This window comes from Numenius arquata, chromosome 2, assembly GCF_964106895.1.
Source record: "Numenius arquata chromosome 2, bNumArq3.hap1.1, whole genome shotgun sequence".
Lineage (NCBI taxonomy): Eukaryota > Metazoa > Chordata > Aves > Charadriiformes > Scolopacidae > Numenius > Numenius arquata.
Window position 1 is genome coordinate 96,468,281 of NC_133577.1, and position 16,385 is coordinate 96,484,665.

The 16,385-nt window shown below is 36.4% G+C and overlaps 1 protein-coding gene across 4 annotated transcripts in view; it reads right to left on the minus strand.

Moving 5' to 3' along the window:
* USP15 (ubiquitin specific peptidase 15) overlaps positions 1 to 16,385 on the minus strand; it is a 66,625-nt gene that overhangs the window by 22,783 nt on the left and 27,457 nt on the right. For 2 of the 4 annotated variants that reach the window (XM_074168270.1, XM_074168273.1), the window contains 3 exons: positions 15,970 to 16,115; positions 13,494 to 13,555; positions 3,602 to 3,685 (listed from right to left, as the gene is read on the minus strand). In XM_074168270.1, the coding sequence (XP_074024371.1) occupies positions 3,602 to 3,685; positions 13,494 to 13,555; positions 15,970 to 16,115 (292 nt within the window). Of the gene's footprint in view, positions 1 to 2,432; positions 2,811 to 3,601; positions 3,686 to 13,493; positions 13,556 to 15,969; positions 16,116 to 16,385 lie in introns of those variants that run through there. The other 2 variants (XM_074168274.1, XM_074168272.1) reach the window with 2 other exon arrangements.

Here is a 16,385-nt window from a genome sequence, read left to right on the forward strand (position 1 = left end):
AGCATCACTAGCTTTGCAAGGGACACAATTTGACAGTGGAGCGCTATATACCAGTAACAGGTGCTGCAAAACTAATTTGATTTCCAAGAACTAGCCCAGAAAATTAAAAGTTTGGAACACTTACTGAGCTCCATAATACCTCAAGCACCTTAATGCACTGCCAATGTGTGTTTGTGACCAGCCACCTTAACAAACCCATAATCGGGTTCCATCATTTTTTAGAGATGCCTGAAGCAGCAGAAGAGGCCCGTGTCACTACACAAAGAGTACTGTCTTTGTTATTGTTCATGATCATCATCTGGAGAGCAAAAGATAATGTTATAATCTATTTAAATAAAGTAAAAAGCATAAATCACCTTCCTTATAATATTTGCTTATGTGTCAGGTGCAACATGAAGAAACTGATTCTACAGGTGATGAAAATAACATTTGTACTTCTTGAAATAAGCATATTGAAATATACCAAGCATGTGAACAAAGCTGCCCACTGGCCGTCTTCTGACAAGCTGACACTACTGAATGATGAAGCAAGTCTTTTTAAGAGCCTGAAACAATGGTTACAAATGATGAAAACAAAACAACTTTTCTCTTAACTCCCCAAGCAAAATCCCTACTTAAATGTTTTTAATCCCCTCCCGACATAATTTAAAAAAATACCATATGTGACATGAAATGTATTGCTTTGTAAGAGCAATAAACAGAAATTCCAGTAAGACTTAAATGATGCGTCTCTCCCTGCTCTTCTGAATCCACTAACACATATTATGCTAATCCTCCTATGTTACTCTTTCAACAAGATCACCTGTAAAGGCAAAAGAACATCAATGATCAATTATTTTGAATCCTCCATTCCATCAAGTGCAAACTCACATTTACAGAAATGAAGGCGTTGGACCTCATAAAAATTGCGTGCGCTATTTCTGTTATCTAATATATGACTAGCTCAACACACAATAAAGTATTTACCAATTTGAGGCTTACTATTACTCAAAACACCTTCTGGATTAGACAAGTGTTGCAGAAACGCGTATCATATAAAGAAACATGATACTCTCCAGAGTTTTAACATAATTTGTACTCTATAGCCAAGCTATAATAACTGCAAAACCAGGCTTGCAATGACTCCCATTTATCACTATTACTACACACAACCTGTTGTTTGCTTTTTCTGCCTTACAAATCAGCTTTGTCAGCTAAAATTATCTTCAAAACAAATGCTGGTGTTTCTTTTAATCTCATGTCCATATGGAGGAGCCAATGGATCCTGGAAAGCCACAAATGTATGATTTCGCTACTGGGCTAAAGATAACGTGCAATGTAAGAGACAATAAGGCAGAAACATGAAAATAAATTCCAGGCAAAGCTGACACGAGTAGTTAATTAAGAAAGTAATGAAAAAAAGATTAACTAATGGAAATAACTAATGGAAAAGAAGTACTTTCTTAGACAAGGAGGTATTTGCAAGAAAAGTAGAACATAGGAAGAAACTCATCTCAACCCAGAATGATATAATACAATTACACACTGAGGTATATCTTTCCATTTAGCTTTTGAAGCATAAAATTTTTAATGCAGCAGTATATACTTCAAAGAACATAGTGTATTAATTGGTATGACTTCTTTATTACTGAATTCATGTTCTTCTTGAACACGTGTTCTGACAGAAATGCTGCTAAAGTTTCTCCTGTATTATACATTGTAGTGAATTACAAATTTGTGATTTCTTAAATATTTATTTTAAACTCAACACAATTGAATTATTGCATTGTAAGGATAACCATATACTTCTGCACTGAGCATCTGCCTTAAATAACATCCAGGTATACAGTGTTTTGAGTTACAAGAGAAAACTGGAGGCTATTTCATAACACTATAGAGAACATGTACCTAGTATCTGATTTACAGATGTTTAAGTTATAGTTAAGGCACTTCAAAGGACCAATTCCTTATCAAATCTGGATTATATATCACTCCCTTTTAAATACGTATTTCTGTTGAAAATCCTCAAATTAGAAAACAAACAAAAAACAATCTCAGAATTTTACCTTAAGTTCAAAAAGTTCCCATTTTGGCTCCAAAATAAACCAGAAAAATAAAATAAAATCAGCTAAAGCAAGTGAAGAAATTACCTTTAAAAGCTGCAAGAGCTGGCAACAGGTTTCATAAGAGCTTCCTAAAAATACCTAGAACATCACTAGGGAGAAGCTAACATTGAAAAAAAAAAAAAAAAAGAAAGAAAAAAGGAAAAAAAGAAAAAAAAAAGGGAAGAAAGCCTTGCTGGCTTGATTTAAAACGGTGACTCCCTAGGAAAAAGTAACTGTTAACCTTTGGTTTTGGCGTTACAACTGTCTTTTGCATAAGCAATGGGGGAAGGAGAGATTAGTTCTCAGGTGGAGGCTCAGCTCTGGTCAAGTAATTTTTCACACAATCATAGATACAATATACTTTTTATTTACTACACATTCACACACAGAGTACAATAGACTGCAGTTAAATACATGGATTTCAACTGTTTAACAGTGAGAGTTGGGGCTACTCACAATTGGTAGAAGCACAAGTGACACTTCACCCCTTAGGAAAAATCACTTCTGATAAATGCAGTATTTAACTGGAAGATATTGTATATAAGATATTTAATATTTATGTCACCTGTTTAATAGTTAACATCTTCATGTTTGGTCACAAAATGCATGTTTGGAAAAATATTTTAAATTTGAATGAATTGTAAGAATAAGCCTCTTCCATTTCCCCCAGCTTGCATTAAAGATGAGTGCTCTCTCCTTTCAAGCATTTGAAAGATGTTCCATTATCTGTTAAAGCGAAATAATTCCATGTTTTTCTATATTCACCAACTTTTTTTACAGTTGTGTTCAACAAAAAAAGTTTACACTCAAAGTTGGCCACTGGAATATGAAAGCTCTTCTTTTAGAGTTTTATCACACTCTTTACTAAACTTCTAATTTGGAATATAAAGGAGAAAACCCTTAAAAGTGAGAAGCCTCTTTTTCAAAGCTGCTGCTTATTGTAATATTCAAGCACACCTATCAGACTGATCTCTCTCAAATCTTCTAGCAGTAAGACACAGAAGTTAAGCTGCTGATAATTAATTGATGGCTATCATCACTATGACAACCATTATAGCTAAAGCAATTCAGCTGCAGCAGTCTCAAATCAATGTGTGATACCACATATGCTGCTACCATACCTTAGCATGAATAAATAAGGGAAAACCTGACCACCATAGATGTAAGTACTTCATACTTTTTTTTGTTGTCCATCTAAATTCAGACAGGATAACAACAACAACGTATTTTCAGCATGATAAACTCTAAATGAAGTCTTTATATACTTTCTTACAATGCTCAACATTCTTTTTAGTGTCAATTAAAGGACTAAAGACTAAGCATCTTTAACTGTGTTTCATTTCCTGGTATCATGCTTTACAATACCTACACTATGAAATAGTGACCAGTAACAATTCACAATCCAAATATTGCAAAACAAATCAAAATCCTTAAGCTAGGAACTATAAAACATCAAAATTTGTTTACGTCACACTGGGGTGATTAAATTAAATAATGTTTTAAGGTACATTGCTTACTTTCTGTTGTTCATGTTGTTATAATTATTTGATAGAGATGGAGAGATCTTTGGTAAAGTTGAAAAATTGGATGCACCTGGGGACCTTTAAAAATATGAAAATGATAAATTAGATAAAAATGCGGAGATATTAAAAACTATGAAAGAAAGCTCACAAATGAACAGTGCATATAAACAAGCATGGAAAAGAAATATTTTTGAAAAAGTGGGCAAAGCACTAAAGATACCCAGGACAGACAGCCCTTGGAATCCATTTTTTAAAACTTGAAATGCTTCACATTACTTTAAACTTTCATATCATGTTGAAGAAATAGAGTTATTAAAAAAAAAAGCAAGCAAACAAAAAAAATCACAGACCACTGTGTTAAAAAACTATTTTCAGTTTGTAGTATGACTATAGGTATTTTGATGTTCTAAAACCTAGAATGTAAAGTTTGTAACATAGAAATTTTATTAATTTTTCATTAACCGTATATGGATGTTGAGACAAAATGCAAAAATGATTAAGATACATACTTCAAGGTTAGTTTAAAAGAAGCATGAAAGCATGTAATTAATAGCTTATTAATAGCGTTAAAAAAATTCTAGGATATTATGCACAATACTAAATAACCTTTAAAAACCTTTTTTTGCCAAAAGTAGTAGCATTATCCCTCATCCCCAATGTTTATGACTATTTTAAAGTATAATAATACTGATCATTTTAATCACAAAGACCGTCTGAATGTGACAAATATAATTTAGAACTATCTTGTAGTGTATTTTTTTTCTGATCAAATCTTACAGATAACCATGGAAAAGGCTCTGAATACTCAAAGGAATTTAGGCACCTTGACGGTTTTGCGGTCCCTATGCAACTCCAACTGGTTTGCAAAAACCTCCAGCTGTCCTTGGAAAGCTTTGAAATACATATCAAAATACTAAGAGAAGAAATTGTGAATGTTCAGGATTTTTTTTTTTTTAAGCGCCTTTCAAGAACTAAACTCTGCAAGAAGATAAGCATTTTTACACAGGGAATTTTCCCAAGTATATTCCCAGAATCATAGAATTGTTTAGGTCAGAAAAGACCTTTAAGATCATGAAGTCCAACCATTAACCTAACACTGCCAAGTCCACCACTAAACCATGTCCCTCAGTACCACATCTACATGTCTTTTAAAATACCCACAGGAATAGGGACTCAACCACTTCTCTGGGCAGCCTGTTCCAACGCTTGACTATGGGTTTGGTGAAGAAATTTTTCCTAATATACAATCTAAACCTCCCCTGGCGCAACCTGAGGCCATTTCCTCTTGTCCTATCTCTTGTTACTTGGGAGAAGAGACCAACCCCCACCTCACTACAACCTCCTTTCACGTAGTTGTAGAGAGCGATAAGGTCTCCCCTCAGCCTCCTTTTCTCCAGGCTGAACAACCCCAGCTCCCTCAGCTGCTCCTCATAAGACTTGTGCTCTAGACCCTTCACCAGCTTTGTTGCCCTTCTCTGGACACGCTCCAGAACCTCAATGCACCCTCCTGTAGTGCGGGGCCCAAAACTGAGCACAGTATTTGAGGTGGGGCCTCACCAGTGCCAAGTACAGGGGGACGATCACTTCCCTAGTCCTGCTGGCCACACTATTTCTGAGACAAGTCAGGTTGCTATTGGCCTTTTTGGCCACCCGGGCACACTGCTGGCTCATATTCAGTTGACAGTCAAACAACACCCCCAGGTGCTTTTCTGACAGGCAGCTCTCCAGCCACTCTTCCCCAGGCCTGTAGCGCTGCATGGGGTTGTTGTGACCCAAGTGCAGGACCCAGCACTTGGCCTTGTTGAACCTCATACCATTGGCTTTGGCCCATCAATTCCAGCCTACCCAGATCCCTCTATAGAGCCTTCACCCCCTCAAGCAGATCAACACTCCCACCCAACTTGGTGTCATCTGCCAACTTACTAAGGATGCACTCAATCTCTTCATCCAGATCATTGATAAAGATGTTAAATAGAACCTGCCCCAATACTGAGCCCTGGGGAACACCTCTTGTGGCTGGCCACCAATATTTTCAAATCTATTTTCAACTTTTTATTAAGAAAACTTTTCTAAAAGAAAAGATATATCACCACATGAAGAACATATTATTTAAATTTTAAAATATTGTGACCAACATTCAGAAAGCTTTCCAGTAGATTTTATCCATCTAAATCCTCCCCTTTAAACATAGGCTTCAAAGTAAAATACACAGACTATGTCCACAAGAAATGTGTAAGACTGAAGTAAGTTTAACCCTACTTAAATTAAAGACAAAAGTTCATTTATGCACATTCATACATGTAATTATTTTAGAAGCAGCTATTTGAACTGAGTCACTTTGAACTGAAATTTAACTTTTCAAAACAAATTTGAGTTTTTATATAATTTCAACCAAATTCAAATGCAATACAGTTTTAAATTAAAAACTCAACGTACAATTGTTGTCTAAAAAATTAAAAGAAACCAGAATAAGCTACAGAAAAAATTGGGTTGGTTTCCATAGAAAACTAAGTTAATTTGTTTCTTACAGAAGATGACAATCAGTAGTTTTACTCTTTGAGAGCGTATTTTATCAAATACAAATGATAACATATAAGAGAGTAAGAGATTCCTACTACTCTGAGGCGTGCAGCCTTTCTGTTTGCTTACAGCTACTTACATTGCTAAGTCCTGGGTACAGGGAAGAACAGAATTCATTCACAGCTCTTACAGCTTTTTATGTATTTCAATACTTGTGGGAAAACTTCGTAACAACACTGGCAGAAATCTCCCCCATTTAAAACAAAAAAATTAGAGCAAAACAAGGATAATAAAAACCCCTTAAAAACCAGTAAGTGCTAAGGCTGAATGTATTGCCACATGTATTCTGCGTTTAAAATTGTATAAAAGAATGACCAAAAGTATCTATTTGTAAAACAACTGCAATGACTTAGGAATCTCCTATGGAAAAATAAATAATCAAATGTGCAACAAGAACTCAATCATGCTTTAAATGCAGGTTCTAAGACAAAGTATGTATCTTTTCACAGCATACTAACTTCAGTATGTATTCATGTTACTGCGGTGTTAAAACACCACAAAAGATGTCCAAAGAATACAGTTACTTGCTTGACAAAAATAATAGATTTTAAACTGGTTGTAAAAAAACCAATCATCACTAAAGGGCCTTGTTTTTCATATGCAGAAGAGTAAACCAAATCCTTAACATAGCTAGAAAAACGTCAGGAACTATGTAACAGATAACTTTGAAAGGTAACTTTTTATGATCTAACAAACATAACACACAAAATAATTTATTATAGTTTAGCACTTGAACAGTCAAACAAAACACAGGTTAAAACCCAGACTTTACTATACTGATACATAAGACCATGGGGCCTGATGGGATGCACCAACAGCTGAGGGAGTTGGCTGATATCACTGTGATGGCATTCTTCTTGTTTAATTTTGAAAGGTCTTGGCTGCTGGGAGAGGCTTCTGAAGACTGAAAGAGACCAAATGGCACTCATATCTTCAAGAAGGCAAGACAGAAGATCTGGAGAACTACACTGGCTAGTCTGCCTCATCTCAATCACGCAGAAGGTGATGAAGCGACTAATCCTGGAACCAACTTCCAGACATATGAAGGACAAGAAGGTGGTGAGAACTAATCAGCATTGATTTATGAAATGGAAATGTTGCTTAACCAGCCTGACAGCCTTCTATGATGAGACTACTGGCTTGGCAGGTGAGGGGGGGGGACCAATGGATGTTGTTTATCTCAACCTCAGTATGGACTTTGACATTGTCTCCTGTAACATCCTCATAGACACGCAGATGAAGCATGGGTTACATAAGTATGCAGTGAAAAGGATTGAAAACCAGTTGAATGGTTGGGCCCAGATCATTCTGACCAGTGGTACGATGTCCAGTTGGGGGCCAGTCACTAGTGGTCAACACTAGGTCCTATACTCTCTAACATCTTTATTAATGACCGGAACATCGGGACAGAGTACACCCTCAGCAAGATCAGAGATGACACAAAATTAGGAGGATGGGCTGATATACCAGATGAGTGTGCTGCCTCTCAGAGGGACCTCAAGAGGCTGGAGAAATGGGCAGACAGGAACCTCATGAAGTTCAATCAAGGAAATGTAAAGACCTGCACTTGGGGAAGAACAACCCCAGGCACCAGTACACACTGGGGCAGAGAAGGGGGTGGGTGACCAGATGGAAAGCAGCCTGGCAGAGAAGCATCTGGGGTCCTGCTAGACAAAATACTGAACACGAGCCAGCAATGTGTCCTTGGGCCAACAACCTCATGGGCTGCATTGGGAAAAGTATTGCCAGCAGGTCAAGGGAGATGATCCTTCCCCTCCAGACACCACTAGTGAGACCCCCCCTGTAGTGCTGGGTTCACTTTTGGGCTTTCCAGTACCAGAGAAACAGGGACATATTGGAGCAAGTCCAGCAAGAGGCCACAAAGGTGATCAAGGGCTTGCAGCGTCTGACCCACATGGAGAGGGTGAGAGCTGAGACTGTTCAGCCTGGAGAAGAGAAGGCTCCAGGGCAATCTTACCTATGTGCAGGAATACCCAATGGGAGGGAATGAAGAAGATGGAGCAAGTCTCTTCTCAGTGGTGCCCACTGAAAGGACAAAAGACCATGGGTACAGATTGAAATACATGAAATTCCATCTGAATGTAAGATGATGTTCACAAAAAAAAAAAAAAAGCACGTAAAAAAAAGGTTGTAAACTGTCAAAACTGGAACAGTCTGACCAGAGTGGCTCTGCAGTCTCCATCTCTGAATACTAAAAGTGGGCCTGGACATGTGCTCCAGCTTCCCCTGCTTTGAGTAGGGGGACTGGATGAGATTATCTCAAGAGGTCTTTCCATTCTCAAAGACTCCGATTCTGCAAAGGTGTGGTTATAATCAGCCTAACACATGATTTAGTATCTTAAAACAAGCTTTAGTATGTTTAACCTACTTCTGTTTAGAATATTCTCTTCTTACAAAAAACAACTAATTTGGTTGATTATACTTCTTTGGGGGGCGCACATGAAAGGTTGATATTTTAACATTCAGCAATCAAAAAAATTTTTAATGTTCACAACATGCATTTGTTAAGAGTTTGTCTTAAGAGTTTGTCAACCCTGCATTAACTGATATTAATGAACATGTTTGTTAAACTAACTTGAAAACATCTGTTGTACATTACCAATGTTTGATGTTTACCCAGAAGGGCTCAGACACATGGTTACCACAGTCTAACAGGTTATTAAGCATCAGCAAACGGTAGTCCAGCTCTTGACTGGCAGACAAGCTCTCACAGCTCTTGCTTTTACGTTTTAAGACATCAGACTAAGTGTCCAGTTAGCTCTATTCTCCACAATTATCTTTCTTAGAGCAAAGTCAGTAGAAAGGCACATCTGTCTGCACATCAACTGCTCTGGGGAAAAAACCTGAGATTTTAAATCTCTTGGTTAAAGATGATACTTTTCATTTCAGTAGACAAACACAGTTTTTCTTTTGAAGACTCATGGGTATTTTCTCCTATAAAACTTGGATACAGAAGCATTAAGCTACTTCAAAAAGGATAACTAAGCATATTTTATTCAAATTTCTTTTCTCTTAAAAGCATAATGGGATCATCTCAGAAACAAAAAAGAATCAAGTAAGAGCCTTTAGTGTTTTTCTAACATAAAAAGGCATGCAGTTTTGAACCAAAAAAAAAACCCACACTACTATGTGACAAATACTGTAAGAAAACATTCATTATTACAAGGAAAAAAAAAAAAAAAGAATGTGTATAGTCTCAAAAGAAATAAATCAATGTATTCCCTTTTACATGCAAAAATTGTTAAAGTTAACAGCAGACCATCTGTAAATTATGCAAAATAGCAAGATATTTGATTAGGATAATTTATTCCACAGTGAAGTCTAAAAAAACTGGACCAGAATTAAATCTGTTACTTTTATTATCTCCACAAATGTATATTGATAGATTCATTAAAAATTCTTTGATTTTGTAGTAAAGTTGCTTAAGTTACTTGATCTACAATATTACATTTTTTTATATCTTAGTTTAAAACATCTTCTTGATGATAACAAACCATTCAAATAGGGTTGGTTGTTTTTCTGTCTGTGGAATAATCTCCTGCAGAAGGATACATATATGAAAAAAAAAAAATACTGTCTGCACAGAGATCACAGGTCTTCATTCACTGGGATCAGTGGCAACTACGCTACCAAAGCAACTGGGATCTCCATGTCCGGATGAGTTTCTGACATGTATGACATTGAGGAGATAGTTATTCACAGAAAATTTAGTATAACAAAATTTTCTGCAGAACTGCCCGTTAATGCTGAGTAATATCTATTTTGGGAGCAGATGACAGTAAAGACATTCCAGGAGAAGTCACTATGAGCTCCCTAGAAAAAGTTTCACATCAGCCAAGCTTCCTGAGCAACAAACATCCCAGTAGCTGATATAAACAGTTGATATAAACATAACCTCTCAGAGAGCCAAAAATCCAGCTATTGCTAATCCTACCTGACCCTGTGCGCATTTTAAGAATTTGCACCACATTCAGATACTTCTAGCCACAAAAAAACCCCCGACTTGTTAAGCAGCATTACAATTATGAGACAATAGCATATATCATTAAACTTTAGAGGGTTTGGTTTTTTTTTTTTACAGCTGATGTTGCAGTTACTTCCACAATTAAGTAAATTCAGAAGTTAGAAGAACAGTACACATAAAAGAAATCCAAACACTGAGAAGCTTGGACACAGACTGGAAATTCTAAGTTGCACAGCAGGGTCTCTAATACTATATAAAAAAGATGTCAAACTTGAAATAAATTTTCCCTAGTTTCTTCAGAAGAAGAGACAATTATTTTGCTAATTGATCTTTTCACTTGTACCAATTCATTAAACTTGTAAGAAAAACAGAATTATAATTTTTGAAAGTGTTCTTTCCTATCCTCAGCTCAGGTCCTAATTTGGCCAAAGTTAAGTGTTTTCTTTTCTTGCAGTATAAAAAGATGCTCACACTTTTTACCTCGTTTCTCATAAAAAATTGCCAATGTTCATCACCCACAGTAGGAAGACAGAAAGACTGCCAAAAGAAGCAACCAGTACGAAGATTGCTGCAATGCTTCTGCTAACAAGAAAGAGGCGGGGAAAACATGCAGAATATCTTACTATCTCTCATTTTCAACTCTCACAACATAGGTTGTGCTGCCATTCCGAGGGACCTCGACAGACTGGAAAAATGGGCAGACAGGAAACTTATGAAATTCCACCAAAGGAAATGCAAAGGCCCGCACCTGGGGAAGAACAACCCCAGGCACCAGTACACACTGGGGCAGAGAAGGGTGACCAGATGGAAAGCAGCCTGGCAGAGAAGCACCTGGGGTCCTGCTGGACAAAATGCTGAACATGAGCCAGCAACGTGTCCTTGGGCCAACAACCTTGTAGGCTGCATTGGGAAAAGCACTGCCAGCAGGTCAAAGCAGATGACCCTTCCCCTCCACTCAGCACTGGCGAGACACCCCTAGAGTTTCTGGGCTCCCTACTACCAGAGAGACAGGGACATATTGGAGCAAGTCCAGTGAGAGGCCACAAAGGTGATCAATTCAGATTACAGCATCTGGCCTATGTGGAGAGGCTGAGAGCTGAGACCGTTCAGCCTGGAGAAGAGAAGGCTCCAGGGCAATCTTACCTATGTGCAGAAATACCCAATGGGAGGGAACGAATAAGATGGAGCAAGTCCCTTCTCAGTGGTGCCCACTGAAAGGAGAACAGGCAACAGGCACAAACTAAAACACAGGCAATTCCATTTAAATATAAGAAATTTTGTTTTGTAGTGAGGGTTAACAAACAGTGGAATAGGTTTTCCAGGGAGACTCTGGAGTCTCCATCCTTGGAAATGCTCAAAATCTGACTGGACACTATTTCAAGTATCCTGCTGTAGGCAACCCTTCTTTAAGCAGCTGGGTTGGACCAGACAATCTCCAGAGATGCCTTCCAACTTCAACTATTCTGTGACTCTGTGAAAAGCTCAGCTGATTGATTTTCTGAAATGATCCTGCCCTTTTCAAGCATTATAAACCTTTCATACTTTCCAATATTCTCTATTTTGACCTTTCTAAATATGGCATTTTATTCTCTGTCCTCAGAATCTACGTTTACAACTTATACTCTTTTAAACAAGTACTACAAAGAGGTAGTCTCAGCAGGAACTGGTGCGAGACCAGTGTGTGACCAATGACAGGACAGCTGGAAGGCATCTGGACGTATATTATTTGTCATGACAAACTAATACTCCTAATGCATCTCATACATAAGACTCAAAAGCAAGCATTTAGTATTTCTAACCCTTTAAACATTTATTAGATTTTTCATAAAGTTTTAAACAGATGTAAAAATCTGTCCCCATCACTGCTTGTTGATAGTTTCCATTTGAATCCACTAAATTTTGCAAACCTTCCACTATTACAATGCATTTGAATACCAAATTTCAATCAATCTTTCTGATAGCTGCCAAACCTCAAAACCATATATCCCAGCTTCACATCCTCATTTGCTGGTTTACTTAAATCCTCCTCTGACACCAGTACTCTCAATTACCATTTTACTTGTCCCCAGATCAAACATTTTTCCAGGAGATATTTAATTTATATACCGCTCCTGAATGCTTTTCATGAAGTGGAATGGAAATTTGGCAGCATAAAAGCAGGTACCATCACCAAGAATACCTTCCTACCAAAACTTCCAAAGGAATCTGTGACAGTGAGTTATCTAAATTCTTTTAGCCTTCAAAATCTACATTTTAAATATGACTCAGAATTTACATTTCTACTAGATGTTTCTTGAGGTCAGAGATTAAACTTCAAGCATTTTGCAACCCATTCTTTCTGCTGCTCTACATTCTCAATTCTTTGTGTCACAACATCTTGCTAAGCAAGATTATACTGTTCATACTAAGCTTAAATTGAACTCAGACTTTACCAAGCACCTTAATAGAAGCTAGTGCTCCTAATAAAAGTGCTTGAGACAAAACACCAAAGATGAAGAATCCCTGTCCTTCAAATGATCTGCAATGATACTATAAAAATGCTTTAAAACAACAGTGAACCTCAATTACGTGAATACAGAATATCAAAAGGAATAAAAGGAACTTAAAAGAATTTTTTTTTATGAATGAAATGCTCAAGAACCAGACAACAAAGGGAGAAACCTGTTAACAATTTGTAAGGTTGAGATCATACTAGTTTACTAGTAACTAGTTCCAACTGTTGTTCAACAGAACATGATTTAGATTCTGGAAACAATATTTTAAAAAGTTTATCCATCTAAAGGAGAAAAAACACTGTACTCTCTTAATTGATGACAGCTCAACAAAGAACAAAAGCAATGTGCTGGTAATGCAGACTGCAATTTAAATAACGTTTATGTGTAAATATTGTGCTCTGGAGATAAAAGGACAAGTTATCCACGAAAACATTTACATATTAAAAAATACTTATAAAATACATATATCTATGTTCACCTAACAGATATGCTATGCTTTGAAACAGAAATCTAAATAAAATTAGTTCAGTTTTACAGTTTTCTACTATGGATGTTTTTTCTATTTTTAAGCAAGCTCATTTATATCACTGGCTGATATTAAAAAAATTAAGCAATGTATATGCAGGAATTCACCATTATTATGTCAAGTTCTACAACATGCAGCATTTATAACAAATACAGTATTCCATATATTTTCAGATAAAACATCTGAAGGCTGATTTTCAAAATGAAGCATAATTTTAAAAACAGGGTTTTTTTAAAAGCAAAATAACATGTGAAAATAGTTAAGCTATAGTGAATAACATGACTAGAATTTACAACTTACTTAGGAGTTGAAGGACCTCTCGGCCATGTTCCATCCTCATTCTTCTGTTCTATCACCAGCACCTACCACAAAAATTGTAATAAGAAAACTGAAATAAAAGTATCAGTAGATTACTTTCTGTCACAATCTTTTTAATGGTTTTGCTGACATATGATTGAGACAGAAAAGACTGATTTTTTTTTTCCCCACACCTTATTTTGTGAAACTTTGGACAAGCCACTTAATATTTCTATGTCTCAACAATCCATGGATAAAATGACAAGACCTTATCTCTCAAAGAGGTCAGAAAATGACCTGCAATGTCTTAACAGCATCTATGAATCTATAGGAATGACGTCTATACAACAGCCCTGTTAAGGAAGTGATATTCCTGAAGGAATTTTGCCTCTCATAAAATACAACACAGATCGGTAGGAAAAAAATCCAAACAAACCAAACCATTTTCTGCCCGAATATCCTTAAAATCATACCTGTCTGGTTATTCCTGGTTTTTTTGCAAAAGCATTCATCCAATATTAATTTTCCAATGGGACAGTTAGGTAACGAGATTAATTTCATTCAAGTTGTTATTGGTACAAAAGGGAGCACAGAACACTCAGTCCTAAACACAGGCATCAAGTGCCATTTGAAACGCCTTTGGGTATTTGAGATATCTGTCCTACGCTGGCAGATACGACACAGGACCTACAAAAAACTCACACCTTTCTGGATTGACAGCTGGGATAGCCTAGATCATCTAAAACGGCAACTAGACTACTTAAACTCAATCCAGCTCTTAATTTCCTATGCAACTAATTCTGCATAATTGCACACTGATGTTTCAGAATGCTAATTAACTGCCATACCATACCTACATGTGTCTACACCGTGACATACATTCACGTTTGTATTTATGCTCAAAACCTTACATGTAAGTCATGCTGCCACTTGAAAATATAATCACATTTTCAGTCTGAATACACTGAGACATGACATTGAAAACCAGCCTTCTATCGTGAGCTGCTTTCTATCTGGGAAAAAAACAGTCTGTTATCTTTGGTCATGAATGCTGTAAGACAGATTCTGCCATGTTTTCTTGCATTGGCTCTCAGAGACTACAAAATAAAAGGAAGATTTAGACTTATAAGTTCAATGGAACCCCTAAAGGCTTACTTCAGAAACCAAGCGGTAAATTCAAAACATTAATTTACTCAATCACATACATAGTTTAGAATTACACAGTAAAAAATAACTCTTAGGTTAGATAGACTGTAATAGCCAGAATAACTATTATTAGATTAGGAAGCTAAGCAAGAAAAATAACAGCCTTGTGTGTCAGCAAGTGCTACTGACACATCGTCTGCCACAACATTTAGCATTTTCAGAAACCATGGTTAAACTCAGTTTTGAACAATATTTGTTTTGCTGAAAGTACAGATGTCACCCAGAGATCTTTTAAAGGCTATATTAGCCCATGCTCACTTCACGGTTAATGTTTCACTGGGACAAAGGCAATTTGCAAGTTACATCTTTGACGCAAATCTTTTATGGGAGATGTGGGCTCTTCCAGCAGGACATCTGCATCATTACAATTATCTGTGTGAGGGTTTAAGTGTGTGCAGCATGAAGCTAAAGGGCACAATAGTTCAAGCCGTTATTTTGGTGCACTGATTACTTACCTTCCATGCCATAAAGGAAAACTGAAGCACAGCGTAAATACTGCTGGTAAGTAGGTTAGAGTCAAGTATTTCAAGGCAAAAGGAAATTAATGTAATCTTGCCTACAATTACTGCCATGAAATTTCATCCATACGTATTTGTAGCACAACAGCGTGAAATACAGCTGTTGAAAAAACACTGAACTCTATTTGAAGACTAAAGAATCAATGAAACAATCTAAAAAGTTATTCTAATGATGAAATTGTTCAATCAGTTTGCATTTATATTTCTGTAGCTTTAACATCCAATATTTGTTCTTTATATTCATCTGGAAAGGTAAAAAAAAGTATCTTGTAAGAAATCCTGCCATGAAGGAATTCTAAAGTGACAATATAGTCTCATGCTAAGGCAGGTTTAAAAGCTCTTTTGTCTCTGTAAGTTCTTATCTGAAATATTTTCATCTTTTCTTAATTTCTTTCTGAAATCTGGACAGTGGATTTTGAGTAGAAGACATTATTCTTTTAGAGTACCTAAAAAGTTCTTCAAATTTTGGGTTTCATTATAGGAACACATCCCAGATCCTATGTTTTACAAAATTTAAGTCAGCGATCTTCTGTTCATTTACTTTTACTTCACCAGGAGAGTTAAACTCATCTTTAACCTCAAAGATACACTCAAAGAATACTTTTATTTTGATCAATTTGTTTATAAAATCCTCTACCCCTAACACAATCTATTAGGAGGCAATTTTCATTTAAAAAGAAGGAAAAATCCATCGGTACAGCTACACTTTGTGAGCAAATAAACGTATAGAAAAAAGAAATAGTATTATACTGTACCTGTCCCTGGTATAACCCAGCATCCTGTATGGTACTGTCTGGTTTATTCAAAGGTTCAAAAGTATTACTCATGTATTTGTTCCACAATCTGGTCTCTTTTTCACCAGGAATATTGAAGATTTTTCTTATCTCTTTTTCAATTGTATCTGTTTCGAAAGAGAGAGAACACAAGTTTAGCATTTCACTGCACAAACAGTTTAAGGCTGAAGAACGCATCAGAATCACCTACTCTTTTCTTATATTCAAAATATGAACGATACTATAGAAATAGCCATGCAACTGTATCATGTTGTAAGACAAGGAGGAAGTTGCCAGTTTGCTTGCCTTTAAAATGTGAACAGTCTGAGGACTATTTTATTCCCTCCTGAATCTCTTAGTAAAGCAGACCAAATAAAGACAAGTTGATTAATAGATGA